Source organism: Chionomys nivalis, chromosome 22, assembly GCF_950005125.1.
Source record: "Chionomys nivalis chromosome 22, mChiNiv1.1, whole genome shotgun sequence".
Taxonomy (NCBI): domain Eukaryota; kingdom Metazoa; phylum Chordata; class Mammalia; order Rodentia; family Cricetidae; genus Chionomys; species Chionomys nivalis.
The window spans coordinates 39,982,632-40,005,207 of NC_080107.1; the positions used below are offsets into that span (position 1 = coordinate 39,982,632).

The following is a 22,576-nucleotide window of genomic DNA, read 5'->3' on the forward strand; positions in this document are numbered from 1 at the left end:
AGTGAAGTGTTCATGGGGTGGGGCATCCTTCTGCTGTTCCTCCTTCCAGCTGTCGGTCGTTCCGCTCTAGCCCTGGTTCCAAGATACTGTCTTTTCTTGCTTCCTTCCTTTCTGGGCCAGACCTGAGGCAACGAAGGAACTCCTTTACACTGGTCTGGGTTGTCCCCGAGTCTGAATCTTCTCTGATTGACAGAACCCTAACAAACCTCAGGTCCCCCTTGGTGATGGGTAGGAATTGAGGATGCACCCCGTGGTTTTTCTCCCGGACTGCAGAGGCTCCTGAAGTGTCAGGAGCCCTCCATTCCACAGTAAGTTTCTGTGTCCTCTGGGCAGAAAAGAATGGCCTGGGTATGCAATTCTCCCCTACCTCTTTTGTGGGAAATGAGTTCAGACACAAATTCTGTTCTCTCGGTGTTTTAGGGCTGGTTGGGGGTGCACGCGCATGCACGCACACGGCGCCGTTGTTTGATACATTTTGTTAACCTGCAGTAGCAAGTCTCCACTCTGACACCATGAACCCGAGGGAGTAAAGAACCGCAGGGCTGGGGAACTCAACCTTGCTCTTTTCTTTGTTTTATGGTTTTTTTTTGTGTGTGTGTGTGTGTGTGTGTTTGCTTTGCTTTTCGAGACAGGGTTTCTCTGTAGTTTTGGCTGTCCTAGAGCTGCTCTGTAGACCAGGCTGACTTTGAACTCAGAGATCTGCCTGCCTCTGTGTTCCGTGTGCTGAAATTAAAGGAGTGCACCACCAGTGCCCCGCAAGATTTTTTTCTTCTGTTTTACATTTTTAAGACAGGGTCTCACTATGTAACCCTGGCTGTCCTGGAACTTGATATGTAGAGCAAACTGGTCTCAAACTCACAGATAGCTCCCTATTTCTGCCTCTTGAGTGATGGGATTAAAGGAGTCCGCCACCACACTTAGCTTCAACCTTGCTTTCTTGACTTAGTCGGGGGGCGGTCTCTGGTTGGGATGGGGTGTGTTCTCAGGGGATTGTAACCGAAGAGTAAACACAACACGAGACACCGTGGATGCTCCACGCCGTGCGACTCAAGGAAAACAAAATCCATTACCTGGGACAGTGACCACCTTGGACAGCTCCCAGACGCCTGTCAGCAGCAACGTCAATTTACTTTTGCCCTCTGGTGGAATCACTCGGAAACGAGTCTGGCTGGCGTCAGGAGCGATCTAGTGAGCCTGTGGTGTTTGCTTTACTTCGTGGATTAGAAAGCCCGGAGGCGGCTCTGGGTACACCTGTGCGACTCTATGCACCTGTTTGTCATTTGTTTAATACATTTTGCAAACCTGCAACAGTCAGCCTGGTCTACATAGCAAGTTCCAGGACAGCTAATACTTGCTATTTGTGTTCCCCTAGTTCAAGGTCCTCCGCTCTGAAAGAGTGGGCGGCTAGGGTTTGGCAGTCGGACCTCTAAGAGGAAGGCACGCATCCTGGGTTGCGCACTCCTGGTCAATCCCAAACCAGATTTCTAGGTAATAAGGAGGCATCCTGCCGTAAAGACGAAAGGGCCCGAGACACTTAGTCGCCTGTAGAAAGGGGACCCCCAACAGGACGCAGAGGGAGGGGGCTCAGTGTGGAGATGTCCCGCCCCCGCAGGTGGAGCGCGCAGGCGCACTCCCCACATGTTTCTCTGAACGCGGAGCCTCCATCCCATCCCGGATCCTTTGCCGCAGCGTCAGCGCCACCTCCTCCTCTTTTCCTCTTCCGCCCCCTCCCGCTTCCCGGCTTCTCCAGTCACGGTTCCCGGAGCCGGTATTGAGCCCGGGGCCAAAGGGTGCCATGCTGCCCGGGTGGTACTGAAGTATGGCGACGCCGGTTCCTCCGCCTTCCTCGCGGCACCTGCGTCTACTGCGGCTGCTGCTCACCGGCCTCATCCTCGGAGCGGCCCTGAACGGTGCCACCGCCCTCCGCCCGGGTGAGCTATCGCTCTGGGCGCAAGCTGCGGGGTGCTCCGGAGCCGGGATTGCCGGGCGGGGAATCCTACCACCCGGAGCCACCCTCATCCTCCCTGCCACCGCCCTGGCCTCACCCGGGCCCGCAGGCAGGCCCGGTCTGCTGAGAATGGATTGGGTAAACAGGTCAGGCCTGTTGAAGGCCAGGCTGGAGGAGTCTTAGTCTCAGGTCCCTGGAGGCGAATGTAGATTTCATGAGCTTCTGGTCTTTGTCTCTGGGTCCCTGAGCCTATTCGGCATATGCCTCCGGATGTCTTTCTGGGCGTCTGCAGCCATCTGGTTCTCGGTGTCCCTCAGAGGGGGTCCTGTGTCTTTGTTTCTGTGTCTCTGGGTTTTCCAAACGCTAGGGTTGTTCCCGGTGTCTGTGGGCCTTGCTGCTGGCAGCCTTGTCTGGGGCTGGGGGATCCCATGGCAGAGACTAAGAGTTCCAGGCCCACTAGGGTCTTGTTCTGACTTACGCAGTCAAGCTGCCACCATTCCCTGCCCTGGAGCGTACGTGCCACCCTGTCTTCTGGACTGAGGTCTGTGTGTTTACCCTTCAGAAGAGCCCAGTCTGGGAAATCACTCTTGCCAGATGGGTCCTGAAGCTACAGGATCCAAATCGTATCTCCCTGAAGGGGGCGAAGTGGGAGAGGGCGCCCATATGCTCGCTCAGTTCTGGAGCTCTGAAGGGAGGGGCCTTGAACTCAGTTTACAGATGAGGAAACTGAGGCACGGAGAGGTGACTGCTGCGTGGCACAACTGGGAGTCTAACGAGATTGTTCTGAATGTGGGGCCTTTAAGAGCCGGGCAGGCCTCTTACTGGGCAAGCAACCCTGGACTGAAGGTTGGCCTGACCGGAAGAGACTCTTGGGGAGGGGGGGGGCAGACCAGACTTTGCAGAGGTAGCACAGGCCACCTGCTTGCCTCCCAGGTGCAGCCTCCTCCCGAAGGGGACTAGCTGAGCGGTGGTGGTGCACGCCTTTTAGTCCCAGCACTCAGGAGGCAGAGGCAGGTGAATCTCTGTGAGTTCGAGGCCAGCCTGGTCTAAAAGCAAATTCCAGGACTGCCCAGAGCTGTAACACAGAGAAACCCTGTCTCGAAAAACCAAAAAAAAAAAAAAAGAAAGAAAAGAAAAGGAAAGGAAAAAAAAAGGAATGGGACTACAGGGGCAGTGCTCAACCCCTTCTTGGGCAGATGCTGGCCTCTGCTCATTGGTCTCTGTAGCTGGATGTAGAGACCTAGTATGACCCGTATCTAGGCATCCCCTTATCACATCTAGTGACCAGAAGAGGCCAGTCCCCGAACGGGTAGAATACTAGTTACTCTCCAGTTGCCATTGTTCCTGGGAACTCCTCATCACACCCAGGCTAGAGAGGGTCTTTCTGTCCAAGATTAAGCAATAGACCGATGGGCTAGGGAGGTCCTGCAGCCCCAAACCAGCCTTGTGCGACACACCTCTAGTATAGAGGTCTGACTAGGTTCTCAGCACCAGGGGCAGGGACTGTGGCTCTGTGGAGCCTAGCTGGTGGGTGGAGTCCATGTAAGCCTCCCAGTACAGGTTTAATGTTTAACTATCCTCAAGCCCAGATTGCTGATCCAGCTATGGAGACTAGAAGGTGCCTGGCCTGGGATTCAGTGTGCCACCTGCCACCAGGGCTGCTGGGACTTCTTTGCAGGAGATGTAGAGTGTCACATTGCAAAGGAAACTAAGCCAAAGGCTGCGGAATTGTTCTCCATATCCCAGGGGGCCCTACTGGCTTTGCCTGCAGTGTGCCGTGGTGGCTGGGCTAAGGAGAAGAAGGATTCAGTTGGCCAGAGACACTCACCAGTCAAGGTCTATGATTCCGCTGGGTATTCCTTGACTTTGCCGACTTCCAGAGACAGGGACCAGGGTCCCAGATTGGAACTATTCCTTAGCTTTGAAGAAACTGAACTTATGTGCCCCGCAGGAGAAACTGAGGCGTGAGGGTCACTGTCCTAGCTACCTGCATCAGCATGGTACTGATTGGCATGTATAAACAGAACATCATGCTCTGGGCCCCAAATGAGGAAGACAGGAAATGATCTAGACCGATCCTTAGTGCTGACCAGCGCAGGCCTTTCAGTGCCCTCGTTGTGTCTAGCCAGTTCCATCTTAGGTCTCCCAAACCCGGTGGCATCTCTCTGCTCTAGACAAAGGCTAGCCAGGGAGAGCGGCTGTCTTCTGGGCTGAGCATTTATTCTGTGGCCTGCCAATCTACTCCCTAGGGTTACAGGATTATGTGATGGAGGCTAGGGAGAAGCACCAGTGTTTAGGAGAAATGGCTACCCAACATCCTTTGCTCTGTCCTCAGTAGCAACCTGGATAAAAGGCCCTGGCTTACGCTGGGCCACACAGAGGTCCAAAACCTTGGACCTTGGAGGACGATACAGTCCTTCCCTAGAGGCTGACTGGACAGGAAGGGTCAGTTCTCCTTGAAGGGTAAGGCTTAGGCCTGGAAGCAGGGCTGTGAGGAGTGGATGGGACAGGGTAGTTCCCATAAGACTTGGAGCTGTTTGCTTCCTGCTTCTGAGACTTGGCAGCAGGAAGGTAGGGCCTGCCTGGAACAATGACCGGAGGGAAGGGTTTCTGAACAGGGCTGCTGTTGTGCTGAGACCCAGCCAAGTGGGCTGTGGTGGGCCATGCCTCCTCTGCTTCTTCCTCAGATGCTCCCACCTGTCCTGGAAGCCTGGATTGTGCCCTGAAGAGGCGGGCCAGATGCCCCCCAGGTGCCCACGCATGTGGACCATGCCTTCAGTCTTTCCAGGAGGACCAGCGAGGGTTGTGTGTACCCAGGATGCACCAGTCTCCTGGTATGCCAGAGTATTAAATATAGGGGACACGGATGGGTGAGGCATCTTCCCTGCCCTCCTTCCCTGCGCTGTGGGCCCATTCCCCTGGGTGCTCAGGTCCAAGACCAGAACTGGAACTCTTGTCAGCCTAGGAGTGACAAGTCCTTTTAGCCTTTCAAGATGGTGCTGGCCCCGTGTTGGAACTTGGCTGAGGCCCCACGGCAGCTGAGTCCTAGCGTAAAGGCGGACCTCGGGAGAAGGAGAGGTCAGAACGTCAGAGCTCGGAACACAATAGGTCTGCTGAAGGCTGTTCCAGGGGTCTGCATTAGGACTCTCTAGGCAACCTGTACATGCCACATGGCATGTTTGAAAGGATCAGTCCTGTCCTAGTGACGACTGTCAGACGGTCATTTTGTCTGGATGCCCCTTCAGATGATGAGGGCTTTACCTAAGAGGTCCTAGGGATGTGGCTAGCCAGGTTTCCTGGGAAGAAGTAAAGAGAGCACCGAGAAAAGGCCAGAGGGATTGCTGTAGATTGGGGTCCAAAAAGAGGCTCCCATTGTGAGGTACAAAGTGAGAACCAATCAGGGCCCGACAACCTGCTCACCCCTATAGGCTCCTTCTTTTCTGATGATGGCAGTAGCCTAGGTGTTTGAGTATACTGTGGCTTCTCTGTTTCTTCAGGATTTCCCATCTCCTCTTGGGCAGAAGAGCTGCCTGGGGATGGGCAAGGTAGGAAATTTGGTGTCTCAGTTGGTGCTCTGCCCAGCTCTTTGGGGACACTAGCTAGGTTAAAGGGTTCCATTCCTTTTGTGAATCTCTGCACATTTCCTTAGCCGTTCTCTCCACCCCCTACCCCCACCCCCACCCCTTAAAGAAGCTCCCTCAGTTGTCACTTTGGATGGGTCCCCTCCATCTCAGGAGGCTGCTTGCTGCAGGTGTGGTCTAAAGGTTTAGGGCCTCTCTCTATGATGGCCCCTCACACTCCTTAGGGGAGGACCTGGCCCGGCCTAGACTGGAAGAAGAGATCGATTCTCTGGCCCAGGAACTGGCACTGAAGGAGAAGGAGGCTGAGCACTCACTGCTTACAGCACAGCCCTGGCCTGAGGCTGCGCAGAACCTGCTGGAGCCCGGTGAGGACCCTTGCTCGCTTTCCTGACCCTGCTTCTTTGACGAAAGGCCAAGTCCTGCTGACTTTATGTGTCTGCCTCTCAGCAGCTACCCAGGGATTCTCAAAGTGGGGTCAAGGACTGGAACCCGGCCTCCCCTCCACTCACAGAACCTCCCTGCCCACGCCCCACGCCTCCTTGGGTTCCCCTGTATCTTCTGGACCTGTGCACAAGTCCCCGCTGGAGTCCCGGGACAGGCATGGAAATGGCCTCATCCTTGGTAGGTCCAGGTTGGCAGTAAGGACAGGAATGTGGTGGGTGGAAGGAAGAGGCACCAAGCGGATGGGGGCGGGCGCAGACTAAGGGCCCTCCTCAGGTGGCTCCTCACAATGGCTCTCTCTCCCACAGTGGTGGCCCTGGCTTTCTGCTTTGTGAGCATAGCCGCCCTGGCACTGGCAGCCCTGTTCTGGTATAGGTGAGCCGCTGACTCCAGCCGGTGGGTGGGGTCTAACCTTCAGCTCCCTAACAACCCCCCTCAACCCCACACCCCTTTCAGGCTACAGCGAGAGATCCGCCTGACTCAGAAGGCCGACTATGCCGCCACAACCAAGGCGCCCGCTTCACCTGCGACACCTCGAATCTCGGTGCGTGGCTCCTCCCCCACCAGGCGCGCTCTTATCCTGTGCGCCCCAGTGTTTGTTTAACATTTCCGCCCCCTTCCACAGCCCGGGGATCAGCGGCTGGCGCACAGCGCTGAGATGTATCACTATCAGCACCAGAGACAGCAGATGCTGTGCCTGGAGCGGTGAGCGTCCCTGGCCTGAAATGGCAGCCACTTTTCCCCTGTGCTTCCGCCCCACCCCCACTTCACCTGGTCGCCCTTCCCCCACCTGCACGCAACTTCTTACTTCCTAGCTTCCCCCCACCCACCACCCACCCCCGCCACAACCTCTTACCCTAGCCCACAGCCCCCACCCAGGGCAACAGTACATTGAGCACCCACCTCTGGGCTCCTGTGCCCTGGAGAGTGCGCAGGGGACCCAGCTATCTCGCCCCCACCAGGCATAAGGAATCTCCAAAGGAACTGGAGTCAGCTTCCTCTGATGAGGAGAACGAAGATGGTGATTTTACGGTGTATGAGTGCCCAGGCCTGGCACCGGTGAGTGCCTTAGGAGTGTGTGTGTGTGTGTGGGGGGGGGGGTTATCTGTGAGAACTTCTCATCTTGCTGTCTCAGGCCTTGCTGCCAGGCGCTTAACCCAGTGTCTTCCCAGACAGGGGAGATGGAGGTGCGCAACCCACTGTTTGACCATTCCTCGCTGTCGGCACCGGTGCCCGGTCCCCATTCCTCACCTCCGCTGCAGTGACTCCTAGGCCGATGCCCACTTGCCTGCAGCCCACAGCCCACGGATGGGAGAAGCAAGTCCTGGTGTTCCCCCATGGAAAAGAACAGCATTGTGACCTTCTGCATGCTTTTGGCAGGAGGGAGGCACCAGCCCCTGGGCTCCTTTGCCAGGGAGATACTCTATCTTATGTGGGAGACCTAGCATCTGCTTGCACATTCTTCTCTGGTCTGAACCCTCAAACTCGAGGGACTAGTCCAGGAGCCCTAGAGTCCAGGCATGAATAGAAAGTTCTGGAGATAAAAGCCAATTAAAGTCTTTTTCAAACCTGTGAGCGGCTTCTGGCTTCACTGACGGTGATTGCTCCACAGTCGCTACCTCCCTGGGGGCCTTGGTGGATGGACATTGAGTGAGGGCCTGGGACTTGTGCCTCGGTAAGGGACTTGGACTGGAGGAGAATCAAACACAGGACAAAACCTTGCCCTCCGCAGTGGGGACTTACCCCTACTGCCTCCTCTTCTGCCCCAGACTTAAGGAACAGCGAGGGCTAGAGGGGCCCAAAGGTGGCCAGATTCTGAAGACCCATTCTGTAGGATAAAAAGGGTTGGGAGAGGGAACAGTTTGCATATGCCTGGTTGTGGGTATCCAATGCCTCCATTTCTGCTTGCTGTCTACCTAGGACAGAAAGCCACGAGAATAACATATAGACCTGTAGGATTCTTACAGGGGACAGGCACCTGGACTCTTATAATGTATTGGTGGGGAGGGAGACAGGCCAGGCAGATGGACCTGAGGAACACAGTGTACCTACAGCCAGACACATGAGGCAGGGATTTAGGTAAGAGGAGTTACGTTGCTTAGAGTCTTAGCTGCCCAAACTAGCAAACATACCTTCCCAAACAGCAGCCATACTTTTAGTTCTGAATGAGTGCATGTGTGTGTGTTTTGTGTAACTTGTTTGTTTGTTTGTTTGTTTGAGACAGGGTTTCTCTGTGTAACAGCTCTGGTTGTCCTAGAACTCATTTTGTAGACTAGGCTGGCCTCGAACTTACAGAGGTCTCCCTGCCTGTGCCTCCCTAGTGCTGGGATTAAAGGCATGCCCAGCTAAGTGAATGTATCCTGACTCCTTTAGTTTTTTTTCTCTACTAGTTGTGCCTTCTGCAGGGATGGGTCAGGATCCTGCTGACCACATGATTTCCTTTGGAAGCATAGGGAACATGTCCCTGTCCACTGACTTTCCTTCCTGTAGAATGGGCACTGGCTACAGTCTAATCTGTGGAGAATCTATGGCCTCTCTGATCAAGAAGATGGATGAGCTGGGCATGGTGGCCATGCACTTGGGATGCAGAGGCAGGAAGATCTCTTGAGTTTGAGGTCAGCCTGATCACAGTAGCAAGCTCCAGGCCAGTCAAGGCTACGTAGTGAGACCCTGTCTCAAAAAAAGAGAGAAAGAAAGAAAACCTATTAGAAGGGTCCTAGTGTTCCCTGGAGCTTAGGTTTCTATTGCTGTGAAGAGACACCATGACCATGGCAAATCTTTTTTTTTTTTTTTTTTTTTTTTTTAATTTTTGAGACAGGGTTTCTCTGTAGCTTTTTGGTTCCTGTCCTGGAACTAGCTCTTCTAGACCAGGCTGGCCTCGAACTGAGAGATCCGCCTGCCTCTGCCTCCCGAGTGCTGGGATTAAAGGCATGCGCCACCACCGCCCAGCCATGGCAAATCTTATAAAGAAAAACATTTAATTGGGGTAGCTTACAGTTCAGAGGTTCAGTCCGTTCTCATCATGGCAGGAAGCAAGGCAGCGTGCAGGCAGACATGGTGCTAGAAAAGGAGCTGAGAGTCCTTATGTCTTAACTCACAAGCAACAGGAAGTACTCTGTCTTACTGGGCGTGGCTTGAGCACATATGAGACCTCAAAGCCCGCCTCCACAGTGACATACTTCCTCCCACAAGGCCACACCTACTCCAACAAGTCCATACCTCTTAATAGGAGTGCCACTTCCTGTGGTCTTATTGGGGGCCAATTCCACTCAAACCCCCACACCTGGGTCCTAGCTAACTGGGAGGGCAAGGGCCAAAATATTTTCGCTTATTCTTATTGGTGTAAACCTGCACATCTTAGAGAACACCCCAAAAGACTGCTTTACCAGCTTTGTAATTTATTTTACTTTATTTTGTTTTTCTTTTTTTTTTATATTTATTTATTATGTAAACAATATTCTGTCTGTGTGTATGCCTGCAGGCCAGAAGAGGATCTGTAATCAGATCCCATTACAGATGGCTGTGAGCCACCATGTGGTTGCTGGGAATGGAACTCAGGACCTTTGGAAGAGCAGGTAATGCTCTAGGCAATGCTCTTAACCTCTGAGCCATCTCTCCAGCCCTATTTTGTTTTTCTTTGAGACAGAGTTTCTCTGTGTAGTCCCGGCTGTACTGGAACTCTCTCTGTAGACCAAGCTGGCCTGGAACTCAGAGATCCACCTTCCTCTGCCTCCTGTGCTGGGATTAAAGGTGTGTGCCATCACCACACCCACGTTTTTTCTTTTAGCATCATAAATTTAAGTTCTGTGTCACATTTAGATAAATCTTAGAAGATAAAACAATTTTAAGTAAGTCTGACCAGGCTGGCCTCAGACTCACAGAGATTCGTCAAGGTGGGATTTTTTTTTAATTATTCTTGATTAATTAACAAAGAAACAACAGATTTTTGTTTTGCTTGTTTTTTTTTTTTTTTTTTTTTTTTTTTTTTTTTTTGGTTTTTTTCGAGACAGGGTTTCTCTGTGGCTTTGGAGCCTGTCCTGGAATTAGCTCTTGTAGACCAGGCTGGTCTCGAACTCACAGAGATCCGCCTGCCTCTGCCTCCTGAGTGCTGGGATTAAAGGCGTGCGCCACCACCATCCGGCTTGTTTTGCTTGTTTTGTTTTTGCAAAGCCATACATAGTTTTCTTTATCTCATGAGAAGTAAGTTGAAGTCTTTTTAATTTTGTAGGATAATTTCTGCAAGGGACTCTAACTGTTGTTTTAATACCTCTAGGTCCTGATCAGCCTGTCTACTTAGTCTGGAAAGCATCAGAAGAGGCGTGTTTGGTCAAATGAGTCAGAGACCAAGAGCTCTCAGGGGTTCAGTAATATTGCTGTTATCCGTATGAAGTAATCCGCAGGATATCAGACAAGCCCCAGTCCCCTAAGTCCTCTAGCATCAATTTGGGCTGCCCCAAGTCACAGTGAGTTTTTAACATCCTGTCCTATGTATTACGGGGGCTGGGTGCCTAAGCATAACCAGCAACCCTGGCTGAGTCTTTGCTAGGATTCCCTAACTCTATCCCCAGGGTCCCTTTCTGTGGCATAGAGTTTGATTCCCCACATTTTTCCTGTTTTTTAAAGGTCAGAATCTTTTTTAAAAATTTCCAGGAAAACTTAGTTTTATAACCCCAATTTTTTGCAATGGAAAATGCCTTGTTTCTGGTAACCAGGGCCCAGCCACAGGGCAAGCATAGAACTCTCTAAACTCCCATGTCTTTCCCTTCTCCAAAACACTCAGATATTTAAAGTCGCATTAGCGAGCAAAGGTCAAAGTAAATATAGATTGCTGGTCTGTAGTCACACTAGCCAATACCTTCCCTGTATCTGTTTCTCTTAGTTCCCAGGTGCAGGCCTGAGGGCAGTAAGGGCTGGACCATTAACCTTGTCTTCTTATCAAACACATATCTCAGGACAGGGTAAAGGGGCAGGGAGTAGAAGGGCCTGGAGCCTCAGTGAAATGAGACAGTCCATTGGCAACATCCATGTCTTCCTTCCTTCCTTCCTTCCTTCCTTCCTTCCTTCCTTCCTTCCTTCCTTCCTTCCTTCCTTTCTTGACTTGTGTGTGTTGGACCCATGGTGCAATGCCAGCTATCTTTATGGCCGTAGAAACAGAATCACCATGCAGAGTCCTTTTCAAGTCGGTTTCAGTGCCCATTTGGCTACCCAGACAATGTCACCAGACTGGAACAAGGGGAGGTTGGTGGCCACTGAGTCACTGGGCTGAGAGGTGAACTGGGTCTCTAGGACAGTTCAGTGAACAGCCTGTGTGGACGACTGGAAGGCTTGTAGTGGCTTGAGAAAGGAATGGTTAGAATTCTGCCAGCAGCTGTCTCTGAGCCTGGGGAGCAGTGGGGGAGACCCTCCAAACACAGTCTCACTGGGGGAAATCCCTCCCTATATTGGGCGCAGTGAATCAAAACAAAGAGAGGAAGGAGGCTTACCCCTCCTTTCCTGGACTCTGAGAGTTTGGTTAGAGTTTGTTTGTTTGTTTGTTTAATGTTCTGCTTATTCTTTTTTACCTGGTCAGAACTATGAGGTCTATTTGTACAATGAAGTTTTGGATGTATGTCTAAAGCTTTAGCTATTCATTGAGATATTTTGACTATGAAAGCCAGGCTATTGTTAGACCCCATTGTGAGGTGGAGGCCAAATCAGGGAACCAGTTCCCTGGAGAGGCTTTTTAAGAAGTTTTATCAGGGTGAGGAACACTTTTATCCACTCTATAAAGGTATCTATAAAGACTAGCAAGCGCCTTTATCCTCCCTCCGCAGGCCGGATCTTGGTGGAGTCGGACTTCTTCCTGGCCAAGGCTCTCCGTTTTGGATCCATTTGAGCACAAACCTGGCATCTGGCTGAGACATCCCGAGTTAGGCTGTCTAGCTTAGGTATAAGATACTTTGGTCTGATTGGCTCACACCTTTAATCCCAGCATTTAGGAGGCAGAGGCAGGCAATTCTCTGAGTGTGAGGCCAACCCGGTCTATAGAATGACTTCCAGGACAGCCAGAGCTACACAGAGAAACCCTGTCTCAAAAAACCATCCAGCCAAACAAACAAACAAAAAAACCATACCTGGGTCTGGAGAGATGGCTCAGCAATTAAGAGCATTGGCTACTCTTCTAGAGGTCCTGAGTTCCATTCCCAGCAACCACATGATGGCTCACAACCATCTATAGTGGGATCTGATGCCCTCTTCTGGCCTAAAGTCGATAGAGCACTCATATATAAAATAAACAAATCTTTAAAAAAAAAAAAAAAGCCATTCCTTGATCTGAGCAACACAAGACAGTTTTGTGGACCCCAGATAACAGCATGGTGAAGGTCAGTTACCAGAGTCTCACCAGCTGTGTCCTCCACCAACCTGTGGGTTTGAGTTGTCTGTTCCTTTTTTACCATGGAGTCTCAGACAGCATTGGGTCATGCTAGGTCATCAGAATTTCAATTGTTAGCCGGGTGGTGGTGGCGCACGCCTTTAATCCCAGCACTCGGGAGGCAGAGGCAGGCGGATCTCTGTGAGTTCGAGACCATCCTGGTCTACAAGAGCTAGTTCCAGGACAGGAACCAAAGCCACAGAGAAACCCTGTCTTGAAAAAAAAAAAAAAAACAAAAAACAACAAAAAAAAAAGAATTTCAATTGTTCCCACTGGTTTTAGGGCTGTTTGTCTAGCGACCATATTAGCAGCCCAATAGTAGAGGACAGCAATTTAGAGGGGTAGCCAAATAGCCAAATCTCTTAGAACCAAGAGATTTTTCTCAATTTTTTTTGAGACAGAATTTCTCTGTGCATCTCTGGCTGTCCCAGAACTCCCTTTGTAGACCAGGCTGGCCTCAAACTCACAGAGATCTGCCTGCCTCTGTGTAGGCGGAGGCTGCTTGCTCGCTTCCTGGCTGCCCAGACCTGAAATAATCACACAGAAACTATATTAATTGCAACACTGGTTGGCCAATTAGCTCATGCATAATTTTAGCTAACTCTTATACTTGAATTAACCCATTTCTTTTAATCTATGTATCACCATGAGTATATAGTTTCTGTGTGACTATTTTGGGTCTGGGCGGCCAGGAAATGAACGGGCAGCCTCTGCCTACAAAATGGTGCCCACTTCAGGTCTGGGTGCTTGTGTACCCACTTGGGGTTGGGAGGAAAGTAGCTGAGACCATGCCCGCGGCTCAGCACCACCCCACCAACCTGGGCAGGTGGTGGGATCAGGTCTGCTAGGAGTACACAGGCCGCAGAGCATGGTGGATTCCCACGGCTGTACACGGAGATATTTCCAGGCCTCTCAGTGTACCGCATGGCAGATTTAGCTTTTACTCAAGTTAAAAGGGTTTATGTGTGCACGCTCCTTCCCAGACTTAAAGTGGTGAGCCGGGGAGCTGGTGGTCAAGTTACCTCTGCCATATTAAAAGGCTGAGAAAAGTGGAGCCAGCATCTAGGGCTGCCACAACCAAGCTGCTCACCATTTTAAAAGTGTTCCTGGTCAAAAATGATTACAGTTACACAATAAATATGGATTCAGACAGAAAAAGCTCTCTAAATGTGTTATGGTGTTGGATAAATATACATAGGCTTGGGAGGAAAAAATATAGACAGTTATAAGAAAAGTAAATGTTTTTTAAAAAATAAAACAAGCCAGGCGGTGGTGGCACATGTCTTTAATCCCAGCACCTGGGAAGCAGAGGCAGGTGGATCTCTGTGAGTTTGAGGCCAGCCTGGTCTACAAGAGCTAGTGCCAGGACAGGCTCGAAGCTACACAGAGAAACCTGTCTTGAAAAAACAAAAAAAAAAAAAAAAAAAAAGACCTAAGTCTTCAAAGAGACAGAGTACAAACAGTCATAGATTAAAGGAGAAAAAAATATATACCACATAAAGATAAAATATACACAGAGAGGGGCTGGAGAGGTGGCTCAGAGGTTAAGAACACTGACTGCTCTTCCAGAGGTCCTGAGTTAAAGTCCCAGCAACCACATGGTGGCTCACAACCATCTATGAGATCTGGTTCCCTCTTCTGGCCTGCAGGTGTACATGCAGGCAGAACACTGCATACATAATAAATAACATCTTTAAAATATTATTTAAAAAATATATACACAGAGAGTTTACCAGTAAGGTTCTCTGGCATCTGTCTCCTTTGGCAGCTAATGGTGTCTCCCTGACTCTTCCTTCTATCTGCTTGGAATTCCGTCTTATTCTGTTCTTCCCTGCCATAGGCCAAAGCAGCTTTATTCATTAACCAATAAAAGCAATAGATATACAGAAGGACTTCCCACACCACCTCTGCCTCCCTGATTGCTAGGATTAAAGATGTGTGTCACCACCACCTGGGAGAACCAAGACTTTTTTAAGTCTTTTTTCCCCGGAGGTGAGAAGCCCCCTTTCTCTATAGATAATACAAGGGGCATGCCCTGTGGTAAAAGCATACTGACTGACTGTCCAGGAATATGGTGGCGGACTTTCCTTTTTCTCATCAGAGAGCTTAGGTCAGATCAATCAGTTGTGCTATCTGGGCTAAGTAAGGTACCTGACTTAGGCCCAAATCATTTTGTTAAAGTAACTATTGCAGCTCCTTTGTACCTGGTTTCATCTTTTCATCTCGTGTCAGTTATGGATGGGCTCCTGAGTCATCAGGAAAGAGGGTAGCCAAAGTGATGGCAGTGGCTGCTGGTGGCATTTGGGCATCGGTACTGGCCTGACCGTGGAGCACATGTCCTCAGCTGTGGTCACTAAGAGCATCTCCTGTGCACGTTCACTATGGTCCCTTTATAAGGAACCTGCCCACCTCCCATCTCTCTCTATCTCCATCATTCTGTCTCTCTCTCTCTCTTTCTCTTTTCTCTTCTCTTCTGCTACTCCTGTCCCCCAGAGGCCAGTCTCCCCCCATCCCCTCCCCCTCTTCCATTCACTTTCCCCCAATAAAAAGCTCTCTACCTGAGCTCTGTCACTTGGCATCTTTCTCTCTCTTTCTGTTTTTTCTAAATTAGAGCAGGTGCTCCTCAGAGGATGGCTTCAACCGCATTGTAGGTGTTGTGAGTATAAGATCTTGACCCAGAGTTAACTTGCTTTCTTTCATCAAACTTGCACTATCCGCAGGGAGGCATAGGCAGGTAGAGCTCTGAGTTCGAGGCCAGCCTGGTCTATAAAGCAAGTTCCAGGACAGCCTGGGCTGTTACACAGAGAAGCCCTGTCTTAAAAAACAAAAACTAAACAAACAAAAACTAGCGGTATCAGTCACAGCTCTTAGACAAGTGGGCCATCCTGTGACTACAGGGTTCGGTTACTGGGAAAGAAATGTCACGGGGCATTTCTGTGGCACCAAAGTTTGGGGGCAAATGCTTTTTGTCTTTTGTTTCATGAACAAACAGATGAAAAGGTTTTGGGACATCTAGATTTCCTTTCTAGGGCTGAAGTCAGAACTGTTTTAAAGCCTCAAATCTCTTATTTAGTCTCGGTTGAGATTAGGGACTTAGTAACACCCTTCCCCCCACCCTTTGTGCTAGTATCCAGATACTTTGCTATTTTCACAAACCCTGGTATCCAGAGGCAGCAATATCCAGCTGTATCTAGGAACTCTTGAACCTGCCTCTTAGTCTTTGGAGCTGGGATGTGAAGGACCTACGTTTATCTTTAATTTTGTAAACATTTATAATTTTTTTCCCTAAAATCTGTGACCAACTGGGTGTCAAAGGAAATCTTTTTAGCGGCTGTCTTTCATCTTTCTAAGAAGTGCCTGGTGAAAGTTGTTTAGAATCTCCTTGTTCACTGTTGCTTTGCTTGGCAGTGATTTCTCCGCCCAGCCAATGGCGGTATTGTTACTTTATAATTTTCTTTTCGAGAATGGTGAGCTTTGAATTTTCCAATTACATGGATCATTGGTTTAAAAAGTGACATAAATCACGAAAGAGAAAGGAGTGACACTCTCTGTTTTCCTTCAGGCTCAGCCCAGGGGAATTGTTCCCTTCCCTAGGGCTGCTTAGATCAGGCAAGGTGCAGAGGGATCGCTCACGTTGGGAACTGTGTCCCCTCCCTGTGCGCATTCCTCTTAGATGACAGGGGTCCTGGATGAACAGCCTGGCCTTCCTCACCTCCACAAAGGACCAGCTCTGTCAATGAACAGGAGTCAAGCAACAAGAAAGGCAAGCAAGTGCTTCTGCTTCTGGACCGGGACAGGCTGAAGGCTTTTGGTTGGTTGATTTATTTGTTTGCTTTCATTTCTCTGGGCAACTTGGCAAAGCCAAAAGGATCCAGGTTCCCAAGAGGAGTGGGGACAGGTCTTAGCCAGACGAGAGGAGGGTCTCACACCAGAGAAAGTCATTGGTCGATACAGGGAAACAAAACTGACAGAAACACCTAACTATGGACTTTGATGGATTATGTCATGTCTTAGTTTAAGCCGGTGCTTCCTCTACATGTCGAGGTTTCCTGCCTGAATAGTACTTTAGGGAATGAGTTGTGCTAAGGTCTGGGGGCTTACTGAGGTCTTGAGCAAAGAAAGGCAGGGAGAGAGAAGATTCAGAGAACTCTGTCTGCTCTCACCCTGTGGCTGCAGTTTTAGACATGGGTCACTGCTAGTCCTTTGGTTCTAGCACGGATGCATGGAGAGCTGAGCGCTCTGGGAGCATCAGCGTCTTACAACCCTTTGGTCACCATTTCCTTCGCACTTTCTATAGAAGTCACTCCTTAAAAACAGAAAAGGCATCCTGCTGACTATGCTAATTATGTTCTGTACAATCAAAATAATGATCTATCATAACCATACTTTATGATTTGAATGGATGAGTATTAAAAATACAACAAAGGCAAAATAAAAGACTGAATGACAAGTACCAGGGAGATAGATTACAAAACGTCATCAGATTGCGTGCTCAAAACATCCAGTACACGTCCAACCAGGTGGTGGTGGTGGCATTAATCTCAGTGCTCAGGAGGCAGAGGCAGGTGTATCTCTGAGTTCGAGGCCAGCCTAGTCTATAGAGTAAGTTCCAGGACAGCCAGGGCTACACAGAGAAACCCTGTCTCGGAAAACAACAAATCAAACCGTTCAGTGCAGATTTCCTGGGGAAGCCCTGTTGAGGCCCGGGGTTGGAGTTTGACAAAGTTCTGAGCAGAGCAGAATGACTCCAAATAAAAGAACAAATCACAGCAGAAAGACAACCTCACATCTTGGCTTGCAAACATCCAGCAGAAACCAACTAGGGAAGTTGTGGCCCTCAGCCGGAGTTCCCAACTGAGCTTTCTCTCCATGACTGAGCTTCTCATGGCCAAATCTCCAGCTCCTTCCTTCTGTAGGCAATTTATATCACAGAATAAACCACAGTGCCTCTGTTGGAAATGGCTTGGCTTTCTAGCTGTCCTCAAGAATACATTGTTGTTGTTGTTGTTTTTTCGAGACATGGTTTCTCTGTGTTGCTTTGGAGCCTATCCTGGAACTAGCTCTTGTAGACCAGGCTGGCCTCAAACTCACTGCCTCTGCCTCCCGAGTGCTGGGATTAAAGGTGTGCGCCACCACCGCCTGGCTAGAATACAATATTTTTACTTCTTTTTTTTTTTTCTGTTCTCTTCCCTTCTGTCACAGACTTGGGGAGAGAGGGGGAGAGCATCCTGAGACCACTGAGACAAATATGCCTGGGTCTGAAATGCGGGGATGGCAACCCCACTTCCAGAGCCAGCTTCTCAGGGGAACTCAAACAACGCATGGCAGTTTGCTAATACTTTGGGTAAAGCATGTGTGTGTGTGTGTGTGTGTGTGTGTGTGTGTGTGTGTGTGATACTATGGTCAAAGGTGCTGAAATCATACCATCAGTAGATCGGCCTGAAAAACAAGGTTAGTTAGTCAAACAGGGAGGGGGGCAAAGGTTGTATTCAAAACTCTGGAGTATTTGTTGGGGTAGAGAGGGTGCAGGCTCTGGACAACCCTGCAATAGGGAAGACAAAACTTTTTAGGCACCAGGAGGTCCCTGAAGAGTGGTGGGAAGACTAGTTAGAAATTGGGGTCCACACTGCTTGAAGGTACTGGTTTATTCAAAGCAGTATATTTTGGGAGCCGGAGTCTCCCACAGAAGAAACTCTTCTCTTGCTGTCTGTGACCCTGGGTTGGCCTTTATCATTAGCCTGTTTCCTTCTGGGCTATGGTGTGGGAATGAATTGAGGAGAAAGCTGAGCAGGTATAGTTCGTGGATGTTCACTGCCTTATCGACCTTCAGGTAGACCACAGAGGACTGGGAGGTAGAGAGATGTGGCCTCATCTAGCAGAAAGGACAACCTGATGCTTAGCACATCTGTCTCAGTGGTGGGGCTGCAGCTGAGCTGGGGGCTTCCCAGAGTTCCAGACTCAGTCTGAGAAGTGGGGGGAGGGTCCACAATTGTTCCCAATGCTGTCCCTGCTGGTCTGTTCTAGAGGTCCACCGTCATGACATTTTAGACATCCTCAGTGTGTTTCTAGGGTCTTTGCTCCCTACTCTGCAGTGTATGAGGGAAGTTCTGGGGTCTATAGGTACTTGGTGATTCAGTTCTTAGACAAGGAGCGTAGCTGGGCCTTTCCCAGAGCATATTACCCTATTCCCTGTGCTGGTGGTGTGGCTGTCCCTTCTCTGCCCCAGGGCCCCTGCTGAAGGGTACTTTGTTTGGCTCCAACAGGAAGTCAGTCTCACTGCAGCACTGGCTCGGACTTGCCAGAGGCCTATATCTACCTGAGCCTTCTGCAGGTCTGGTCCCTAGGATCCCAGCCCCTCTACCTGCTTCCTGTGAGAGGAAGCTCAGTGGGATGCATCTGTTTCAGCCGCTTTGTCTTCTTAGCAAAACCTCCAGATGCCACTCAGCACAGATGCCGAAAGGTGACAGTCTCTACCCCAGCACAAACCTGGGGACACCCATCCACTTGGATGGTGCTCCCTAACCAGTAAGACTCTGGGGGAAGACCATGCATGGGACAGAAAGCGTAGTCAGTGATCCTAGGAACCAGGGTCTTCTAGCTTCAGGGCCTGGAGAGACGGCTCGTTTTGTAGAGCGTTTGCCGCGCACGCGTGAGGACCTGGGGCTCACAGCATCCGCATGAGTGTTCGGCAAGATGACTGAAGTGGATAAAGGCCCCTGCTGCCAAGCCTGGTGATTTGAGTCCGACACCCACGTGATCGAAGGAAAGCGCAGATTCCCACAGTTGTGACCTGGCCTCCATACATGCGCACCCACACCCGCATCCACGCATGAACACAAATAAGTCCTACGCCATTTAAAAGATTTTGGCTGACGAGAAAGGTCAGCAGGTAAATGGTCTTACTACCAAGCCTGATGAACTGAATTAGTTCCCAGACCCCACATGCTGGAAGGAGAGAACTGACCCCGGCAAGCTGTCATCTGACCTCCACAAGTGCTCCGTGGCACAGATGTGTGTGTGCACACACACCCTAAATAAATAAACGCCATTTTAAACAACTTTTATTTTTAATTAAAGAGTATGTACACGTGTGTGCATCTCTGTGTGGATATGTGGGTGTGGGTGTGTGAGCAGAGGTGAGAAGAGGGGGTCAGATCCCCTGGAGTTGGAGGTGCAGGCCACCCCAAAATAGATGCTAGAAACTGAAGTCAGGTTCTTTGCAAGAGCAGTATGTGCTCTTAACCTCTGAGCCATCGCTCCATGCCCTAATGTCATTAATTTAAATTTTTTGTGTTTATGGGTGTTTTGCATGCATATATGTCTGTCGACCACATGTGTACAGTGCCCTTGGGAGTTAGAAGAATGTGTGGACACCCCGGGACTGTGTTACAGCTGGTGGAGGGCTACCACGTGACTGCTGGGAGTCAAGCCTGTGCTCTCTGGAAGAGCTGCCGGTGGTTTTTTTGTTTTTTGTTGTTGTTTTTGTGGGGTTTTTGTTTTTTTGTTTGTCTGTTTGTTTGTTTTTGTTTTTCAAGACAGGGTTTCTCTGTGTAACCCTGGCTGTTCTGGAACTTACTCTGTGGACTAGGCTGGCCTTGAACTCACAAAAATCTGCCTACCTCTGCCTCCCAAGTGCTGGGTACAGCTGGTGTTCTTAACCACTGAGCCATCTCTCTAACCTCCACCAATGTAATTTTTACAAAAAGTGTAATAGGTATGTTGGTGTGTGTCTGTAGCCCCAAAGACCACGGATCCCAGGGTCTTGCTGGCCAGGCATCTAGTCAATTGGTGAGTTCCATGCTCAGTGAAACACCCTATCTCAAAAAAAAATGCATGTCTTCTACACACACACATGCATGCAAGCGCAGGCACACACACAGGCACACACAGGCACACACAGACACACACAGGCACACATAGACACACACAGGCACACACACAGGCACACACACAGGCACACACAGACACACACAGACACACATAGACACACACAGGCACGCACAGACACACACAGGTGCACACACAGAGGTACACACAGACACACACAGGCACAAACACACAGGCACACACAGACACACACAGGCACACACACAGGCACACACAAACACACATAGACACACACAGGCACACACACAGGCACACACAGACACACACAGACACACACAGGCACACACAGGCACACACACAGGCACACACAGGCACACATACACAGGCACACACAGGCACACACACAGACACACACAGACACACATAGGCACACACACAGGCACACACAGGCACACACACAGGCACACACACAGGCACGCACAGACACACACAGGCGCACACACACAGGTACACACAGACACACACAGGCACAAACACACAGGCACACACAGACACACACAGGCACACACACAAACACACACAGACACACACAGGCACACACACAGGCACACACACAGGCACACACACAAGCACACACAGACACACACAGACACACACAGGCACACACACAGGCACACACAGACACACACAGGCACATACACAGGCACACACACACAGGCACACATACACAGGCACACACAGACACACAGACGCACACAGGCGCACACACACAGGCACACACAGACACACACAGGCACATACACAGGCACACACACACAGGCACACATACACAGGCACACACAGACACGCAGACGCACACAGGCGCACACACACAGGCACACACAGACACACACAGGCACACACAGACACACACAGGCACACACACAGGCACACACAGACACACACAGGCACACACACAGGCACACACAGACACACAGAGGCGCGCACACACACAGATAGGCACACACACACAGGCCCACACACATAGCCACACACACACAGACACAAATAAGTCCTCCCAGCTTCATCCCCTGGGAGGTGATGTCCTTCAGCCCCTGCCAGCCTGGGGGGCCAGGGAGTGGCCCCTGTTTCTGTGTACCCTAATTTCAGCCTCCCAACAACTGTGCAGCCCAGAGGGGTGTGTCCTGGTGTGAAACAGAAAAAGATATGCAAAACTTGGGGTGCGGTACATGGGTTCCTAGAGAACCAGCTCTCAGCGGATCTGTAGCTCATCTGGACAAGTACAGGGACACACTCCTTCCCCATAGGCATAATGGGAAAGAAGGGAAGAGGAGGGGCTGGAGTGCGAGAGACCACGCCTCTCCGACGCCCTTTAGGGCTGTCTGCCTGCTGCCCAGCCTAGCTGGCTCCTGATTACCACCTTCGTGTTACCCTCAGCAGCATGCCCCTTCACCTATGAGTCCCCTTTACTGCCTTCCCCTACAAAGTCCCATCTCTATGCTTCCCCAAAGGCAAGCTCTGCACCCCAGTCCCCAGAACGTTAAGCAGGTCAGCTCCCTCCTCAGCAAGATCAGGTGACTTCAGAGAATAGCCACCAGGGGGCCCTCCAGGCACACATCTGACCAGCCTTGGAGGTTGGGTGAGGATCAGACAGGCAGGCAAGCAGGCAAGAGGTAGTGTGTTTCTCACCCGCCTGCTGCCCCAAGTCTCTGTGTACCCTAGCTGGTGGAGGGGGCACAGGGTCTCCTAGGCTGGGTAGAGTGTGTGATCTTGATTCTGCTCCCTCCAAGCTGCAGAGCTGGGGTTGGGTGCCCCTGTTTCCCAGACAGCCCTGGGAGTTGGGGAGGCCTGGTAGGGTAAAGGGGTATGTTGAGGCCCCTGGCTTTCCCTTTGACTCATGTTCTCTCAGTCCTCCCCCCTTTTCCTTTTTCATTCTGACCCATTTCTGGGTAAAACTTCTGAATCTGTTCCCCAGTTAGTATGTTCCCATGATCAGGGGCCCTGACAGCTGCCAACCTGGGCTGGATGGGAGGGTGAGACAGTAATAAGACAGATGTGGGGGAGGTTCCTTCAAATCCACCCAGGAAGGGAACAGACTGTGGGTGCGGGTAAGGCTGGGGCAAGAGCCCCAGCCAGCCTGGTGGCACAAACAGGAAGGACAGCAGGTTCTGGCAGCCAGAAGCCTGTGGCCCCAAGCTGGCAGGATGGCCCCCTTCCTGCAGGTCCCACACTGCCTTCTGAGTTCCTACCACAAGGAGAATATGTGGGGTGGGGGTGAAGTGAAAGTCTGAAGCCAGGGTGTGGCTCTCCTGGGGTCACCCTACTTGGGGAGAGATGGAGAGAAGATGCCAGGGGTGGGGCTGAGAG

General features: G+C 50.7%; 1 protein-coding gene across 3 annotated transcripts; it reads left to right on the forward strand.

The window, feature by feature from the left end:
* Positions 1 to 1,629: 1,629 nt before the first annotated feature.
* Positions 1,630 to 7,542, forward strand: Npdc1 (neural proliferation, differentiation and control 1). 3 transcript variants are annotated; one of them, XM_057755834.1, is made up of 9 exons: positions 1,630 to 1,931; positions 4,636 to 4,782; positions 5,754 to 5,894; positions 5,980 to 6,150; positions 6,279 to 6,345; positions 6,427 to 6,514; positions 6,596 to 6,675; positions 6,933 to 7,029; positions 7,143 to 7,542. In XM_057755834.1, exons 1-9 carry the CDS (start codon positions 1,820 to 1,822, stop codon positions 7,233 to 7,235), a joined length of 996 nt encoding a protein of 331 aa, XP_057611817.1. In that variant the 5' UTR covers positions 1,630 to 1,819; the 3' UTR covers positions 7,236 to 7,542. The 3 variants fall into 3 exon arrangements, with proteins under 3 accessions (XP_057611817.1, XP_057611816.1, XP_057611818.1); XM_057755833.1 differs by having other exon boundaries at positions 1,633 to 1,931; positions 5,977 to 6,150; XM_057755835.1 differs by lacking the exon at positions 1,630 to 1,931 and having other exon boundaries at positions 4,688 to 4,818; positions 5,719 to 5,894; positions 5,977 to 6,150.
* Positions 7,543 to 22,576: the final 15,034 nt, after the last annotated feature.

Coding starts and splice junctions, on each gene's coding strand:
- Npdc1 (XM_057755833.1), top strand. CDS start 1,820: ATGGCGACGCCGGTTCCTCCGCCTTCCTCGCGGCACCTGCGTCTACTG. Junction 6,515..6,595: donor CTGCGACACCTCGAATCTCG/GTGCGTGGCTCC, acceptor CCCCTTCCACAG/CCCGGGGATCAGCGGCTGGC. Junction 7,030..7,142: donor AGTGCCCAGGCCTGGCACCG/GTGAGTGCCTTA, acceptor GTGTCTTCCCAG/ACAGGGGAGATGGAGGTGCG.